The 15,388-nt window shown below is 62.8% G+C and overlaps 1 protein-coding gene across 1 annotated transcript; it reads left to right on the top strand.

Moving 5' to 3' along the window:
• The first annotated feature begins 1,328 nt into the window (after positions 1–1,328).
• Positions 1,329–12,875, top strand: ZNF469 (zinc finger protein 469). Its single transcript, XM_036276134.1, has one exon. The coding sequence runs from the start codon at positions 1,329–1,331 to the stop codon at positions 12,873–12,875; it is 11,547 nt and encodes a 3,848-aa protein (XP_036132027.1).
• The last annotated feature ends 2,513 nt before the right edge of the window (positions 12,876–15,388 follow it).

Here is a 15,388-nt window from a genome sequence, read left to right as displayed (position 1 = left end):
CTCATCAAGGGGCTCTCCTGGGATCCCGATTTTCTGGGCTCAGGGATGCTGAGGGACTAGTCCCAGGTCCTCCGGTGGGTCAGTGGCTGAGCCAGGACTTGCACGGGGCGGCTCCGAGTCCAGCAGGGAGGATGGCGTGGCACAGGCAATGCCCTCTCTGGTGCAGGGGCTTCGTGAGGGGCCCAGGCTGCTGCTGGCTCCACACAAGGCACACCTGGCCCCAATCAGGTGTCTAGACCATGTGTGGCGTGGCTGGAGGAGGCCCTTCCTGGGGACCCGCAGACCCCGGGAGTTATTCACCTCCCCACAGCCCTCATGGTTCTGCCCTCCAGAGCCCCCGTGAAGACAGAAGTGACCGATGGAAGGCGTTCAGCTCCCTGGCCCCCAACCAAATGCTTATGCTGCTGTTACTGCTGTCATTCATTCATTCAGCAAGCTTCACCTACAAGCCCTTGCCCTAAGGTCTCCCAGTCTAGAGATGGAAAGGGGAGTAGAGGGCTAGCCCCAGGCAATGGGGCCCAGAGAAGAGGGTGAGACCTCTGCTTAGGAGGGGGAGGGGCACCCGCGGGGATTCTTATGCCTCGAATCAGGCAAGACACCCCTCCTCAGTGAGTATGATGCAGGCCCCACCGGGGAGCTGACTAGTGGGTCCCCAGAGCGAGCAGCTTGAGGCTGTCCTGTGCCCACCAGCTGCAGGACCATCACAGGACCAGGCGTGAGCCTTAGGCCGGGCTCAGCTGTGCGTAGCCTCACCCCTTCGTTCCCAGCTCAGCTTGTGGTGTGCGGCCCCTCTCTCAGCAGGTGAAAGTGTCCCCTCTGTCCTGCCTGCGCTGTCCCCTGACCCCAGCGGGGCTGTAGCTCAGATCACACAGATGGCCACCAGGGGCTTGTTATCCCTGCCATGGGGCCTCTGCAGGTCGGGGCCGTCCACTCTCCGCCTGGCCAGAGCCGAGCAGGGCTCCTCTGAGGCGGCCAGGGGTCTTCTGAGACCCTCAGACCCCACACAGCACTCTCTCTTTCTCTTTCCCCTTCTGTCCTTCTCCCCGCCCCTCCGCCCCTGGCTCTGTCTGGCAGGAATGCTTTTCTCCTCTTGTCTCAAAGCGCCGTGGGTGCTGAGCCCTTCCACTAAGGGGGGGGCTTGGGTGCCAGCTGCTTCCACTCCAGCCTGTCGGCTCCTACTTATTTCTCTCTTGTTCTTTCAGGCTCCGCCCAGGACCATGAGAGCAAGTTTCTCCAGGGCCCCCCAAGGGGCAAGGATGGCCGCCCAGCCCACTCCCCACGGACCCCCTCGGACCACCACGTCCTCCTAGCACCCAGCTGGAGGGGCCATGCCTGGGGAGCAGCCCTGCGGAGCGCCACCCCCAACCATGACCAGAGGCCTGCAGTCCTGCCAAACAGCCAGCGCCATGGCCAGCGGCCTAGGCCCCCAGCCTCCCGGCGAGGACGATGCCCCAGCCAGCAGGACCGCCAAGGCCGCAAGAGAGGCGGGCAGCGGGACCCAGGCCATGGAGCCCCCTGAGACCCAGCCTGGGCAGGCTAGGGAGGTGGAGCCCAAGGCCCCTCTCCTGAGAACCCAGCCCCTGAGCAGCCCCCCCAGGAAGGGCGGCAGCCCCCGGGGCCCACTCGGGCGGAGCCACGCACAGGCTCCCACACAGCACGCAGGCAGGGCAGACAGCAGCCCCCAGCAGCTCTACACGCTGAGCATTTCGGGCTCAAGGGCCAGACCCACCCTGGATGAGACCCCGGAGGGTCCACAGTGTGAGGCCCCTCCTGCCCCAGAAGAGCTCGGCTTCCAAAGGTGCTTCCAGGAGACTTCCTCCAGCTTTACCTCCACCAACTATACCTCACCAAGTGCCACCCCAGGGCCCCCACCCCTGAGGGCCCCCCAGAGCAGTGCCGCCAGCCCCTGCGGGCCGACCTCCTACTCCGAGTCCCAGGCCAGTGGAGCTGCCGCCCAGCCTCCCACTGCTGAGAGCAGCTTCCCAGGTGCCAGCTGCAGGGTCCTCCTCCCAGAGCCCGAGCCCTTTCCTGAAAGTGGCAGCCCCAGGGTGGCCTCCTTCCAGATCCCCTTCCCGGCGCTGCGTGGGACCAGCCCGAAGTCCTTCCCCAAGGACACTGCGGGGCCCAAGTACTCTGAGAGGGCACTGTTTGCCTTCCACCAGCCTCGGGGGGAATGGCAGGAGGAGGCGGTGGGCACAGGCGTGGCCTACCCCCTGCCCACCCAGCCTGCTCCCCCACCCCCGCCCTGCTACTCCAGCCAGCCCGGACACCTCGACCCCGCCAGTGACCTCAGCCGTGCTCTCCCCACAACTGGTGCTGCTCGCCCGGCCCCCGGCCCCTTCTCGGAAAGCACAGTCACCTTCCCAGACAGTTTGCACAAGAGCCTGACCAAAGCCCTCCCTGAGAGAACGCCTCCAGCCCACAATGGGCTGGGGAGCCCCAGGGGACCCCCAAGCTCTGTGCCCCAGAGGCACTTTCCCGGGCAGGCTTATGGAAGCCCCGGAGCCAGTGGGGTGGGCACCAGTCCTAGGTCTCTGGACACAGAGGTGGCCACCCCCCCGCCCACCAGACTGCCCCAGCTGTGGGATCCCACCGGAGCCCCTTACCCCACGCCCCCCCTGGGTCCCCCGGCCACCACCAGGAGTGCATTCTTTGAAGGCCAGCCCAGCCCGGGCCAGCAGCTCGGCCTTCCCCGGAGCCCCCCGCTGCCCTGGCCGCAGGTGCTCCCAGCCACCAGGCTCAGCCCCCATCAAGTGGAGATGCTGAGCCGGCTGCCTTTTCCCCCGGGGACCCCTGAGTGGCAGGGGGGCAGCCAGGTCGCCCTGGGTGCTGCGTGCAAGACACCTGGGCCGGGGGAGAAGCTGGCGGTGCACAGCAGCTCCCCGGGGCTATTCCCCTACAATGGGCTACAGGACCCTGGAGCCCAGCCCCTGTTCTTTGGGGTGGCCCAGCCCCAGGTCTCACCTCAAGGGACCCCTGGCCTGCCCACGCCCAGGCTGGTGGGAGCCTCTCCCAGTGAGTCCCCGCTGCCCTCACCTGCCACCAACACAGCCGGCAGCAGCACCTGCTCATCCCTGTCCCCACTGTCCAGCAGCCCGGCCAACCCCAGCTCAGAGGAGAGCCAACTCCCTGGCCCGCTGGGGCCCCCGGCCTTCTTCCACCCCCCCAGCCACCCCCAGGAAAACAACAGCCCCTTCCCCTCCCCCGAGCCCTCACGCGCCCTCTCCATCCACTATCAGCCAGAGCCAGTCAAGACCTTTTCTTTCCCCACAGAGGGGCTGGGGGCCGAGGGCACCTTCAAATGCCTGGAAGAGCCCCCATTCCCCAGTGCAGGCCCCGAGGTGGGAGGCGGGGGGATGGAGGGCTTCCCCCCGGAGCCACCCCCCTACTCTGCCCACCACTTCCCCCTCAGCAGCGCCAGCCTGGACCAGCTGGACGTGCTGCTCACTTGCAAGCAGTGTGACCGCAACTACAGCAGCCTGGCCACCTTCCTGGAGCACCGGCAGTTCTGCAGCCTGCTCCTGGCCAGGACCAAGGACAGCCACCAGCAGCCCTCGGAGATCCCCACGCCTCCCGCGGCCCCCTCCGCGCTGGCTGCCCCCAAAGCACCGGCCAGTGGGAACCCGAGCCTGCTCGGCCCCATGAAGATGGTCCCCTTTCTGCTAGGGGGAGACGTCCGGGTGGATGGCAAAGATGACCCCCTGAGGACAAGTTTCTTGCCCAGCCTGACCACTGCCCCCTTCCCGCTCTCTGCCTCAGACCTGGACCTGGAGGACGATGCCAAGCTGGACAGCCTCATCACCGAGGCACTCAGCGGCCTGGGGTACCAGTCAGACAGCCCCGAGATCGACAGCTGCTTCATCGACGTCTTTGCCGACGAAGAACCCTCTGGCCCCAGAGGTCCCAGTGCTGGGCTGCCCCCTAAGATCAGGGTGGGGGCCACGCCAGACAACAAAGCCCAGCTCCCACCCTCAGCCACGGAGTCCCAGGCCCCCCGACCTGGGGATGGGGTCTACCCCACCTGTAGCAGGCCCAAAACTCGCTCTCTGGGCCCAGTGCCTGCGGAGGCAGATGGGGTCAGCCTGGTCAGCCAGCAGAGGAGAGGAAAGCAGTTGAAGTTTTTCCAGGGAGAGCTGGACACAGCCAGCACTGCCAAGAGGTCAGGCAGGGGCACCAGAGCCGCCTGCCTGAGGCCCAGGAGGAAGGGCAGCAGGGCCGAGCCGGCCCCACCCCGCCCCCGGGACCTCAGGCCCCAAGCCCCCAAGAGCCACACAGACCCCTGTGGCAGGGCCCTCCCGGTGGAGACCAGGAGCTCCAGGCGCCTCCGACTGTCCCCAGGGAAGGCTCCCCGGAGGAGGAAGGCCTGGGGGGGCACCTGGAGCAAGGAGCTCATCCACAAGATCGTGCAGCAGAAGAACCAGCTGCACAAGCAGCAGGCGCAGCGCGGCCCGGCCAGGGGCTTCTCCCTGGGGACCGAGAGGCCCACGCCCAGCACCCCGGACGGCCGGCTCCAGCAGTATGACTACGCCTCGGAGTCCGAGGAGGAGGACACCGTGCGGCCACGGGGCTCCCGCCTCAGAGGCCAGCCCCGCCAACACAGCCCGCAGCGGCGCCGCAGTGAGACGAGGAAGGAAATGGACTTGACGCTGGGTCCCGGAGGAGACGGAGAGCAGCCGAAAGCCAGGGGGGTCGTGAGGCAGGAAAGCACAAAGCCGGGTAGGCCTCGCCCAGACCCCAGTGGGAGCCCTGAGACCCGAGAGGACCCTAAGGAGGAAGGCCCCAAGCGTCTCCTGCAGGGCCCCACTGGCACCGAGACCCCAGGGGAAAACCATCTGTTGCTGGACTCGCCTCAAGATGTTCCTCCTGATCCCACAAAGCTTCTCCGAGGTGTTTGCAGCCCTCCTTCGTCCACCTGTGTGGAGAGAAGTCCCTGTTCCCCATCCGCAGAGCCGCCACCGCCAGGCAGAGAGGACCCCATGGTACCCCACAGGAGCTCATCAGCACCAGGCGCAGGCGGCCTGCTGGGTGTCCCCCGGTGCACAGAAACCCCCATCTCTCGTGACAAAGAGGATCCCCCTGACTACCGGCCGGGAGACTTGCTGGTCCCTGTCACTAGCACCACCGCTGCCTACCCCGAGCCCAGCCTCCTGTTTTTAAAGACCCCTGATCTTGGGTGTGACCCTGCTCTTTTGAACGGAGACTCCGTGGTCCCAGCTGCCAAAAAGGGGCCCTACGGCAGTCCCCCCGGCGAATTGCTCCTTGGACCCAAAGACCTGGCTGGCTGTTTCCCCAAAGACTTGTACTCGAAGGCCTTAGCTCCGGACACTCCGTCAGCCAGCGGCATGCGCCTTTGCCAGGAGGGTGTGCACGCCAGTTCCCTCAAGCCACAGCCCCCCAGGAATCCACCCTACACGGTCAGCGCGGACCCAGGCAAAGCCGAATCACCCCTGACCTTGGAGCCCACACCCCTCCTCTCAGGGCTGCCCGTGGACGACTTCAGCTCGCCGACCTACAGCAGCCTGTCTGGAAACGGGGTTGCACACTCACCCTCTACATGCATTGACCCTCCCCCGGGGAAACCCCCGCTGGACCCCCTGGACCCCTCCTTTCTGCCTGAGAAGGGCTGGCCCCTGCTGAAGGAAGCTTCCCCCATGCTATCCAGTCATCTGGGCCATTTCCCTGACCTCTCGGGGGCAAAGGCATTCGGTAAGAAGGGTCCTCGGGAAAGGACCATGGCCGCCAACCCTCCCCCTTTGCCTTACAAGCTCAGCGAATGTGGCGTCGCTTTTATGAGCAACCTGCCTGAAGATGAATTAGAGATCAAGAGATTGGTCACGGAATTAGAAAGTGAGCTGCAAAGGAGAGGTGTGCATGAGGCCCCAGGAGAGCTGCGCGAGGCTCAGCACGCAGGCAGCCCCCTGCCCGGCCGCCAGGCCGCCTCCCCCCGAAAGGACACGTGCACCACAGCCGAACTCACTGATCTTGGGGAACTGAGTCCACACCAGGAAGGGGCAGCAAGAGCCGTGGCCGCCGTGGTTTCCGAGGTGACGCTAGGAAGCTCCCGGAAGGAGTGGTCCTCATTTCACCCAGGAGAAGCAGCTTCTCCCCCCACCACCCACATAGACCAGGCTTCTGACGCTTCTTTTAGCCCCGCTGGGTGCAGCCTCGGTTTCCAGCCGGTGCAGAACACCAGAGTCTCCAGGAGAGGGCTCCCTGAGGCGGAAGACGGGGGCAGGGTCTTCCCAGAAGCCTGTCTACCCGACCCCCAAGAGCCACTCCAAACCCCGTCGGACAGGGGGAGTTTAGTCAAGTGCAGCCCAAACCGTGAGCCTTTACTTCTTAAAAACAACAGGGCCGCCAGAATCCATCACAACGAAGATGCCCTGCTGCTCCTTCCCTGCAGTCGGAGAGGAGAGCTGTTCCCGGGACCCTGCAAGGCGGAGGGGCCCAGCCGAGACGCCCCTGAGCTGGAAGCACTCAGCAGCCCCGTTGCCCGTCTGGCACCTGACTTGGCATTTCAGTGTGCTGGGGTTCGGCCTCTGGGTGCCACTCCACCTTCTCGTGCCGGTCACAGTGAGGTCTTCAAGGGACATTCTCTAAGAAGCACAGATGGGCCAGAAGGAGCAGGTCCCCTCCACCCTATAGCAGGGGAGCCTGGCTCCGAGGATAACAAGGAATTTGTGCCAACAGGAGCCTCCCCGAGTCCTGCATGCATGCCTAACGCCGGTCCTGGCAGGAGGCCCTCGAACCCAGCGGGAAGCCCCCTGCGTCAACTCCAGCTCCTGGTGGTCAGAGCAGCTGAGAGTGAAGATGATGCCCAGGGCTTACAGGGGCCCCCGCTGGCCGACACCCAGAGCCCTCTACAGAGCCACCCCTCAGATGTGGAAGGGGACAGCATGGAATGTGGGAACGTGGCCCACAGCCCTGCTAAGGGCTTGGATAAGGGTATGCAGACGACAGCTATCCCTGCAATGGCTGGATGTCAGCTGAGACCAGAGGCAAATGACCATCTGGGCTCACTCGGCCAGGCTGAGACGCTCAAAGGCCAAGGCAAAGCCAGCCAGCTGCAAGGAGAGAGCTGGGGACGCCCAGGAGGAGCGGACAACCTCACCGCGGTCAGTGCTGGTCCTGAAGCCACTCTGGCCAGCCTGGCTGGGGCTGCAGACCAGCTCGGGGGGCAGGTCCAGGGAAGCAGACGAAACTTGGGCCTTCAGAATGAGGCACGGTCCCCCCCCAGCCCCATCTCCTCTGATGCGGAATCTTTGGACCCAGCCTTGGCAGCAGCCCATGCCCCAAATGGCCCAGAGGACTGGACTCCAGAGGCAGCCAGTCCAGGCCTTAAGAAGCACCGGCTACTCACTGAGGAGAGCCCGGAGCTCCCCATGAGAGACCTGGCCAGTTGTGCCCCCTTGCCCATTTCTGCAGCCACGCCCGTTCCCTGCAGCCTTGAGCACCTGCTCCAGGAAGACCCTCTCACCGTGCCTTCAGGTGAGCTGAGGGGGCTGCTCCCAGCGTCTCCATCCTGTGGGGACCCTACCAGCACGGAGCACCTGCCAGGCCGCGCTTCTGCCTGTGCAGCTCTGCACAGAGCCGGCCGCACGCTGGCTCCCACAGGTGCTAAGGCTGGGGCGTCCCTGGCAGCCTCCTCATCTTTGAGGACAAACCCCTGTGGCCTCAAGGAAAGCCTGGCTTGCTGCTCTCTCCTAAGGGAACGAAGTCCGCAGGAAGACCCTTCCGCGGGCCAGCCCGGCTTCATCAGTGTCTTCATTTCCACCCATGTGGGGGACCACCCGGAAGGCCACATTCTAGAGGGTTCCAGAAAAGAGAGGCCGAGGGGCTCTCCTGCCTGTGATGTCCCTCCTCCCCCAGCAAGGGCCATGTCCCCAAGACTGACCATCAAGGCTGCTGCCCTACCCGGCATGCTGGTCACAGATGGCATAGGGGCAGTCAGAGGCCCCAAGGCTGAATGTCCAGGCCCCCACACCAGCCCAGACAGGACACCCAGGGGCCCCTCCTCAGAACACCCAAGAAACCGGGAAGACCAGAGCGTCACCGCTGTGCCCGCTGACCCTTCCACCCAGAGGACAGCAGGGCCAGAGCCACGTACCTGCCAGGAAGGGGAGGCAGGGGCCAGCACTCAGGACGAGAAGGACCTTAAGGTACCTGGGGCTGGGAACCCTGGCAGTACCGAGGCCTCAGGAGCTGGCACCAGAGACCCACCGGCCACCTGCCCTTGTGAAGCGCCCCACCAGGACAGCGCCACCTCTCTGAGCAGCACAGCCAGCAACTCCAGACCCGACTCCCCCCAGAGCCTCAGAAATGTCCTCCACCAGATGCCCCAGGGGGACCCTCTGTGTCCTCAGGACCCCAAACAGAAGCCTTGTGGCTTTAAAAAGAGGCCCAGGTCCACTGAGAACAGCCGCTGGAAGAGCCAAGACCCCGCTGGGCAGCCCGCGACCTGCGAGATCTGCTCGGCCACCTTCCGGTCGGGACCAGGCCTGAGCCGCCACAGAGCCAGGAAGCACAGGCTACACAGGGGGGCCCCTTCCCAGCCAAGCCTCCCAGCCCCGCCTGCTCCCCAACCTGGAGATACTGCAGCCCAGACGAGCCAGCCCCCCAGGAAAAAAAGCCGCAGGGCACCTGGGAAGGAGAAGCCAAAGGACAGGCTGAATGGCCCCAGCCATGCTGCTGGGTCACCTCCCATCCGGGGCTCCACAGCTCCGGGGGAGGCCCCAGGTCCTGGGACACCTAAGGGGCTCCGGCAGGGGCTCAGCATTGTGAGAACACCAGGCGGTCCCCCCAGCGAGGAACCAGACCCCCCAGGCCTGGTCAAGCAAGGAGTGGGCTCGAGGCCTGCACAGCCCAGGAAATGGGACTTGTTGCAGAGGGACAAGCCCTGTCCCAAACAGGGGGAGAGAAGAAGAGGCCAGAGGCGGGGTCGAGCGCCCATGGACATCCCCAGTGAGTCAGAGAAATCAAATAAGAAATCAAGAAAGCCGAGAGCTAGAAGGTTCTGGGAGGAGAGTGATCCTCGAGTCTCTCCCGATGTGATTTCAGATAGAAGCCACTGGAGTCCATCCACTGCGACTGTCAATTACCCAGCCCCTCTGAGCCACTGCCTCTCGCAGGAGGCAGAGCAGGAGACTGTCACACAGCCACCCCTCGTGGCCACAGAACTGGAGGAGACATCAGCACGGAAGTCACCTGGGAATTGGGTGGCTCGTCTAGGGAGGGTGGAGGGGGTGCCTCCTGCAGAAGGGACAGGAGAGCAGAAGGCAGCCTTGGCAAGGGGGTGCTGGGGACCCAGAGAGACCGGGACATCAGGTGTCTGCAGAGAACCATCAAGTGCAACTAGGAGTACACCTGCAGGGCACAGCACAGCAGCCAAGAGCGGGTCAGGGCAAAGTGTCTGGGAAGGACACAAGTCCCCCTGGGGCCCCCCAGGCCCTCCAGAGACTCACGGTTCTGAGGCAGGTGACACCATTAGCAGCTGCCTCCAGGGCCTCCGGCACAACCCAGAAGACGGGATCCAAGAGCGTGAAGGCATCACTCCTGAAGCCCCTGGCCTGAGTCTCAGGGACCCGCTGAGCCTGTTTGATGACGAAGCCTCCTTTTCCCAGCTCTTCCCTCTAGGCAACCGCTTGACTCGGAAGAAGAACCCCCGCGTCTATGGGAAGCGCTGTAAAAAGCCCAAGCCTCCGCCGTTGCTGGAGCCCAGTGGGGACTTCCAGGGCAGCTCTGCTATGCCCTCCACCCACATGCCCACAGATCTCAGTGACTCAGGCTCCCTCTGCCTGTCCCACGAGGACCCATGGAGTGATGAGGCCATGGGCCTGCCTGAGTCCTTCCTTCTGGAGGGCTTCCTCAGCAGCAAGGTGCCTGGCATTGACCCCTGGGCCCCGGGACCCAGCCTCTGGGCCCTGGAGCCTGACCTGGAGGTAGAATGTGCCGAGCAGGGACCCTCCTGCAGTGCTGAGGACCACCCATCAGAGAACATCCCTGAGCTGCACATGGTCCCAGCAGCTTGGCGAGGCCTGGAGCTGCGGACCTCCACCGATGAGACCGCCTCTTCCCTCGGAGACGTGAGCCCCGAGCCCCCTAACCTGGAGCGAGAACACAACTTCGGGCTCCCGGGGAACACTGTGGATCTGGAGAGGCTCAGCACCAGACTCGAGATGCAAGATCTATGCTTCCTGGGACCCTGTGAAGACCCTGTGGCTCTCCCCAGCATGAGCCTCTTAGACTTCAAGGCCACAGAGAACTCCCACGGACCACGGAGTAAAAGGACAGAGGAGGTGTCTGGGGCCAGAAGGGCCACAGGCAGAGACCGGAATGCCAAGGCCAGGAGGGCGCCCTACAAATGCAGGGTGTGCTTCCAGCGCTTCCACAGCCTGGGGGAGCTGGACCTCCATAAGCTGGCCCACAGCCCCTCGCCACCCCCCACCTGCTACATGTGTGTAGAGCGCAGGTTCGGCTCTCGCGAGCTGCTGCGTGAGCACCTGCAGGAGAAGCATGTGCAGGGCCGGGCGGGGCTGTGGGCCTGCGGCATGTGCCTGAAGGAGGTGGCCGATGTCTGGATGTACAATGAGCACCTGCGGGAACATGCCCTACGGTTTGCCAGAAAGGGGCCGGCACGGAGGTCCCTGGGAGACCCACCTGGATGCTGGGACGGGGATAGCACTGTCACACACTTCCTGAGCAGCATCATGGGACAGGCATCCAAACCCCAGAGGGGCAAGTGCTCAGTGGGCCAGGCAAATGGAGGCCCTGCAGAGAGGGAGTGGGCAAAACCCAAGGCTCGTACCAAAAACTCAAACCAAGATGGCACTTTGATGCCAGACAGCACCTTAGCCAATAGCAGCCTGTCAACCTGTGCAAACCCCACTCTGCCCAGTAGTTCCGCCACTCTCCCCGGCTCCACCAAGACATACCCCAGCCCATCCCCTGACCCCTGCTCCACCCGAGAGCCCCTACTCCACACCATCCAGGTGCACCAGGACTGCAAGGACCCGTCCAGAGACTGCCACCACTGCGGCAAGCGGTTCCCCAAGCCTTTCAAGCTGCAGCGCCACCTGGCGGTGCACAGCCCACAGCGCGTCTTCCTGTGCCCCCAGTGCCCAAGGGTCTACCCTGAGCCCCGAGAGCTGCGTGCTCACCTCGCCAGGGACCACGGGGTGAGGGAGGAGCTGGAGCTGCAGCACACCCCACTGTATGCCTGTGAGCTCTGTGCCAACGTCACCCACATCAGCAAGAGGTCCTTCATCTGCAGCTCCTGCAACTACACATTCGCCAAGAAGGAGCAGTTTGACCGACACATGGACAAACACCTGAGGAGGGGACAGCAGCCCTTCACATTCCGAGGGGTGCGGAGGCCAGGTGCCTCTGGGCAGAAGCCCCAGGCACGGGAGGGCTCACTGCCTAGCAAACGTCGCAGAGTGGCCACGCCCAGCAGCACCCCTGGGCCTGTCGTGGACAGGTCTCTGTCTCTGGGCAGCATACCCACCTTGAGGGAGGCATCCCTCACAGCCCTGCTCCAGCCCTGCCTAGAGGCCATTCCTGGGGGCACCAAGAGTCAGCCCAGGACCCCAGAGAGGCCCCTGGATCCTGTGGGACACCTGGCCAGGGACAACAATCTGCCCTCTGATTCCCAGGGGCTCATTCTCCCATCTCTGTCTCCTTTCCCAGCAGCCTCAGCTGATAGCAAAGATGGCCACAAGCCAGACCAAGCCCTGGAGAGCCTCACGGACGAGGCTTTCCCAGGCAGCCCTGGGCCTCTTCCCCAGCAGGCTCTCCCGCTGGACAGCTTTCTGCCCCTGCCGGGGGCCAGAGGCCAAGCCACAGAGGAACAGAGGGCTGGTAGCCTGCTTTCGGGGAAAGGCAGGGTCCCAAGCGCCCCTGGCAAATGTGCCTCAGACCATTACCCAGAAGCCCCCTCCCTGCTCGAGAAGGAGAAGCAGGTGTCCACATGCCACCTGGTGTCAGAGGAGGACAAGGGAGTTTCCTCCCACAAGGGCAGTACCACCAAGCACGGGGGCTGTCGGAGTTCGTCAAAGGACAGGCCAGCTTTGTCCATCCCCAACAAAGCACCCAAGTTTCCAGTGCAATCAAAGAAGGCCGTGGCCAGCCCGACACCTGGAGAGCCCGCCCGTGGCACTGAGGACAGACAGAAGCCCACTGCCCTCAAAGCCAAGCTGGGGTCCAACTCCCAGGGCAACGGCACCAAGACAGCAGGTGGCAGCCAGCCTCAACCAGCCAGTGGGCAGCTTCAAAGTGAGACAGCCACCACCCCAGCCAAGCCCAACTGCCCTGTCCAGAGCCCTGCCCCAGACAAGCCTCCCACTCGAGCCCCAGCCAAGGGTTACTCCAAGGCACCAAGAGAAGCTGGTGACCAGGGGCCCCAAGGGAGCCTGGTCCCCAGGGAGGACAGAGAGGGCAAAGAGAAGAAGAGAAAGAGCCGGGCCCTGGGGCCAAGCAGGAGTGACAATGTGGGGAGCTTGGGGAGAACCCCTTCAGTCCCTGACAAACCCCCCCGGGCTCCCCGGAAGCAGGCTGCTCCCAGCCGTGTTCTCCCTGGCAAACCCAGGCACAGTAGCCAGAGTAGCACTACACTGCCCCAGCCCTCGGAGCAGCAGAGGGGGGAGCACAGCCACACACACCCGGACTTCAGACGCAGCAAAGATGGATTAGGCAAGGCCTTCCCCCAGGTGAGACCCCAGCACAGGACCCCCAAGAAGGGCAGAGCTGTCCGCGGTGCTGAACACGCCAATCCTCGAGCCTGCTGGACCGCTGAATCCCAGAACGACCTCCTCAGCCAGCTCTTCGGACAGAAACTAACCAGCTTCAAGATCCCTTTGAAAAAGGACCCCTCTGAGTAATTTATAGGAGTGAGCGAGTGCATGGGAGAAGGGCTGGGGAACAAACCCAGTGAATAAGGGACTCCTGTCTACATTGGCGAGCTTCAGTCCTCTGAGATAGTTTGATCGGTGGCCACATCTTAATCCACTTGACTTACCATGCAAATGACTTACGAAGTCTAACACAGACTTCGGTGTTAGAGCTGAGACTCTAATGCTTTGAACAAAGCCTGGGGTTGGTAGACAGTAAATCTCTTTCAACCCAGAGGTGAGGCTGAGGGGCAGGCCAGCCGCAGGCTCTTTGAGACCACGCAGCTATTTTTTCAGTACCAAGAACTTGAAGAAAGAGCAGCTCACACCTTGCACCCCATGTGCCCCTCCTTTAAAGATTTGCACGGGGTCCCCTCAACCCCCATGTCATCTAGCAGGGAAGTGCGTTGAGGCAGCCACAGTCGGATCGCAGCAGGCCCCCTCTTAGTCTTGTTGCTGCTGTTGCTGCAATTCCGAAGTGGCCTTACAAATTAAATGGGGGTGGGAGGGCAGGGCTCTCTGCCTGGAAGATCGGTTTGTGAGCTACCTAGCCCTCAGAGCACAGCAGGCCTTCTCTGACCATATGGCCGTGATGGCCACTATCCATGCCACCAACAGGAGTGCTGGTCTCCAGTGCACCTTGACTGCTGAGGACCAGGTTCCAATTTGGACAGAGAGGAAGCTGCTCATCTGCCGGCTCCCACCAGTTCTTCCTCCCCACCCCACCCCACCCCCCCACACACACCAGCCTCTGTGGTTGCCTCTCTAGAGCCTTCCTCCTACACAGAGCTCTTGGTTGCAAGTATCAGCAATTCAGCTCTGAAGTTTCTGGTGCTATTTTCATGTTGTAATGTGAATACAGGCTTCCTTGATTTGTTTTACCTGGGTGATTGGGAGAGGGGACAGGGTGGGGAGGCGCGATGGGGGCTGCACGGAAGGCCCACAGGCACCAGCCGCCCCAAGAAGTCTTTCACTGGCTCCCCGGCCAGCAGACTCCAGCCCCAGGGTTGCAGTCAAAAAAGCTGGCTGGAACACTCAGGGCCGGGTGCGACGCTGCAGGCATCTCATGCACTGACGTGACCCAGGGGTCGGGATGCGTGTCCTTTTTACAGAATCGTGTCTTCAGAGGGAGTAGGAGTGTGGGAGAGGCTTCCTTCTGTTCTTGGGTGACTGAGGTTCATGGTCTGTTTCCTTCTATTTTTTTTTTTCACTTTTACTTTGGGTACAATGTGCATATCAAAGGTTTTTACTTTGGTGTTTTGAAAGAGACCAAATCAGGCCCAAATCTCCTTTCCAAAAGGTGTCGTGTGCCACTCGGAATGCCTCTGTAGTGCTGATAAATACAACATGGGGGGACTCTGAGGCTGTACTGTACGAATCACAGCAAACTCATCCTGTCAAATATATTCCCACTATTTTCACAGAAAGTCTGCTGTGTGGCGTCGGCCCTCCTGTCCCGCCCGTTCACGGGCAGAGCCTGGCTCGAAAAGGCTTGGCTTCAGCTGCCATTTCTGTCCTGTCACCAGGGCTACCTGGCCCCAGAGAGCCTCCCCCAAGCAGGAAAATGGTCTCACTAGCCCCTCCCGGATCGATAACATGGTACAGATAATGCAATAGGGTATCCTCACTTTGTTTCTGAAGCTTCACGGCTCTGGTCTGGGGCAGCAGAGCCGGAGAGACGGGAAATCATTCGTATAGCTCAGTCTCGGGGACGTGGGAAGGCAGCAGAGGCAGCATGAGGGGTAAAGCTAAGAGACACTCCCTGACCACAGGCTCAGACCCCCAGGGCCCACCGTGTCCTGAGGACCCCCTCAAAGACTCCAGTGTCTGGGACAAGTGCCTGGATGGCAAGCAAGGCCACTCAGAGTCCGACACCCATCTGGTCCTGCCCTTGACAGACACCTGGGCCCTGGCATGAGGGGTACTGCTCAGAGAAGGCCCCCAATAATGTGCTGGGTAGAAGAGGGGAGCCTCACCAAGCTCTTTCTACAAGGAAAGGGGTCCCACCCATGAAACTGTAACTGGGGTCTCATCACTTCTGTCCAGGCCCACAAGGCCCCTGCCCCAGCTGCACCCCCTGCCTGCCCTGCTCACCTTCAACCCACCAAGCCCAGGTCCTCTCCCTCAGTCTTAGCCCCTCCCACTGGTGTGCCCCAGCCTCAGGTGGGCAGCCATGAGGGACTCTGAGAGGGCCTGGCCATCCCCCACCCATTTACACACCTATGCGGCACTGGGAAATGGACCAGAGGCAGCCCCCCCCTCGGAGTTTCCAGATTCTGTCAGGAGTAGGGAGCTTTATAGTCCCTTTGGGGAGGGTCTCTGTGGCAGGGTCTCAGACAGGATTAGAGATCAGGAATGTGGAGGGCCCTGAGTGCCACACAAAGGAGAGAGAGGGTGGGGGTGGGGTGGATGAGTTTGAGCCATGTTTAAGAAAGGCTGTCTGGGGACTCAGCATGGAGACCCACGAGGCCCAGGGGGTCCGCAAGACTGGGTGCTCTCATTCC

The sequence above is a fragment of the Molossus molossus genome, unplaced genomic scaffold (assembly GCF_014108415.1).
Source record: "Molossus molossus isolate mMolMol1 unplaced genomic scaffold, mMolMol1.p scaffold_m16_p_21, whole genome shotgun sequence".
Classification (NCBI taxonomy): domain Eukaryota; kingdom Metazoa; phylum Chordata; class Mammalia; order Chiroptera; family Molossidae; genus Molossus; species Molossus molossus.
Note: the sequence above shows the minus strand (reverse complement) of the source record. Positions and strands in the feature narration are given on the sequence as shown.

What these genes read in the sequence shown, in the direction of transcription:
- ZNF469 (XM_036276134.1), top strand. Translation starts at nt 1,329, where the DNA reads ATGCCTGGGGAGCAGCCCTGCGGAGCGCCACCCCCAACCATGACCAGA.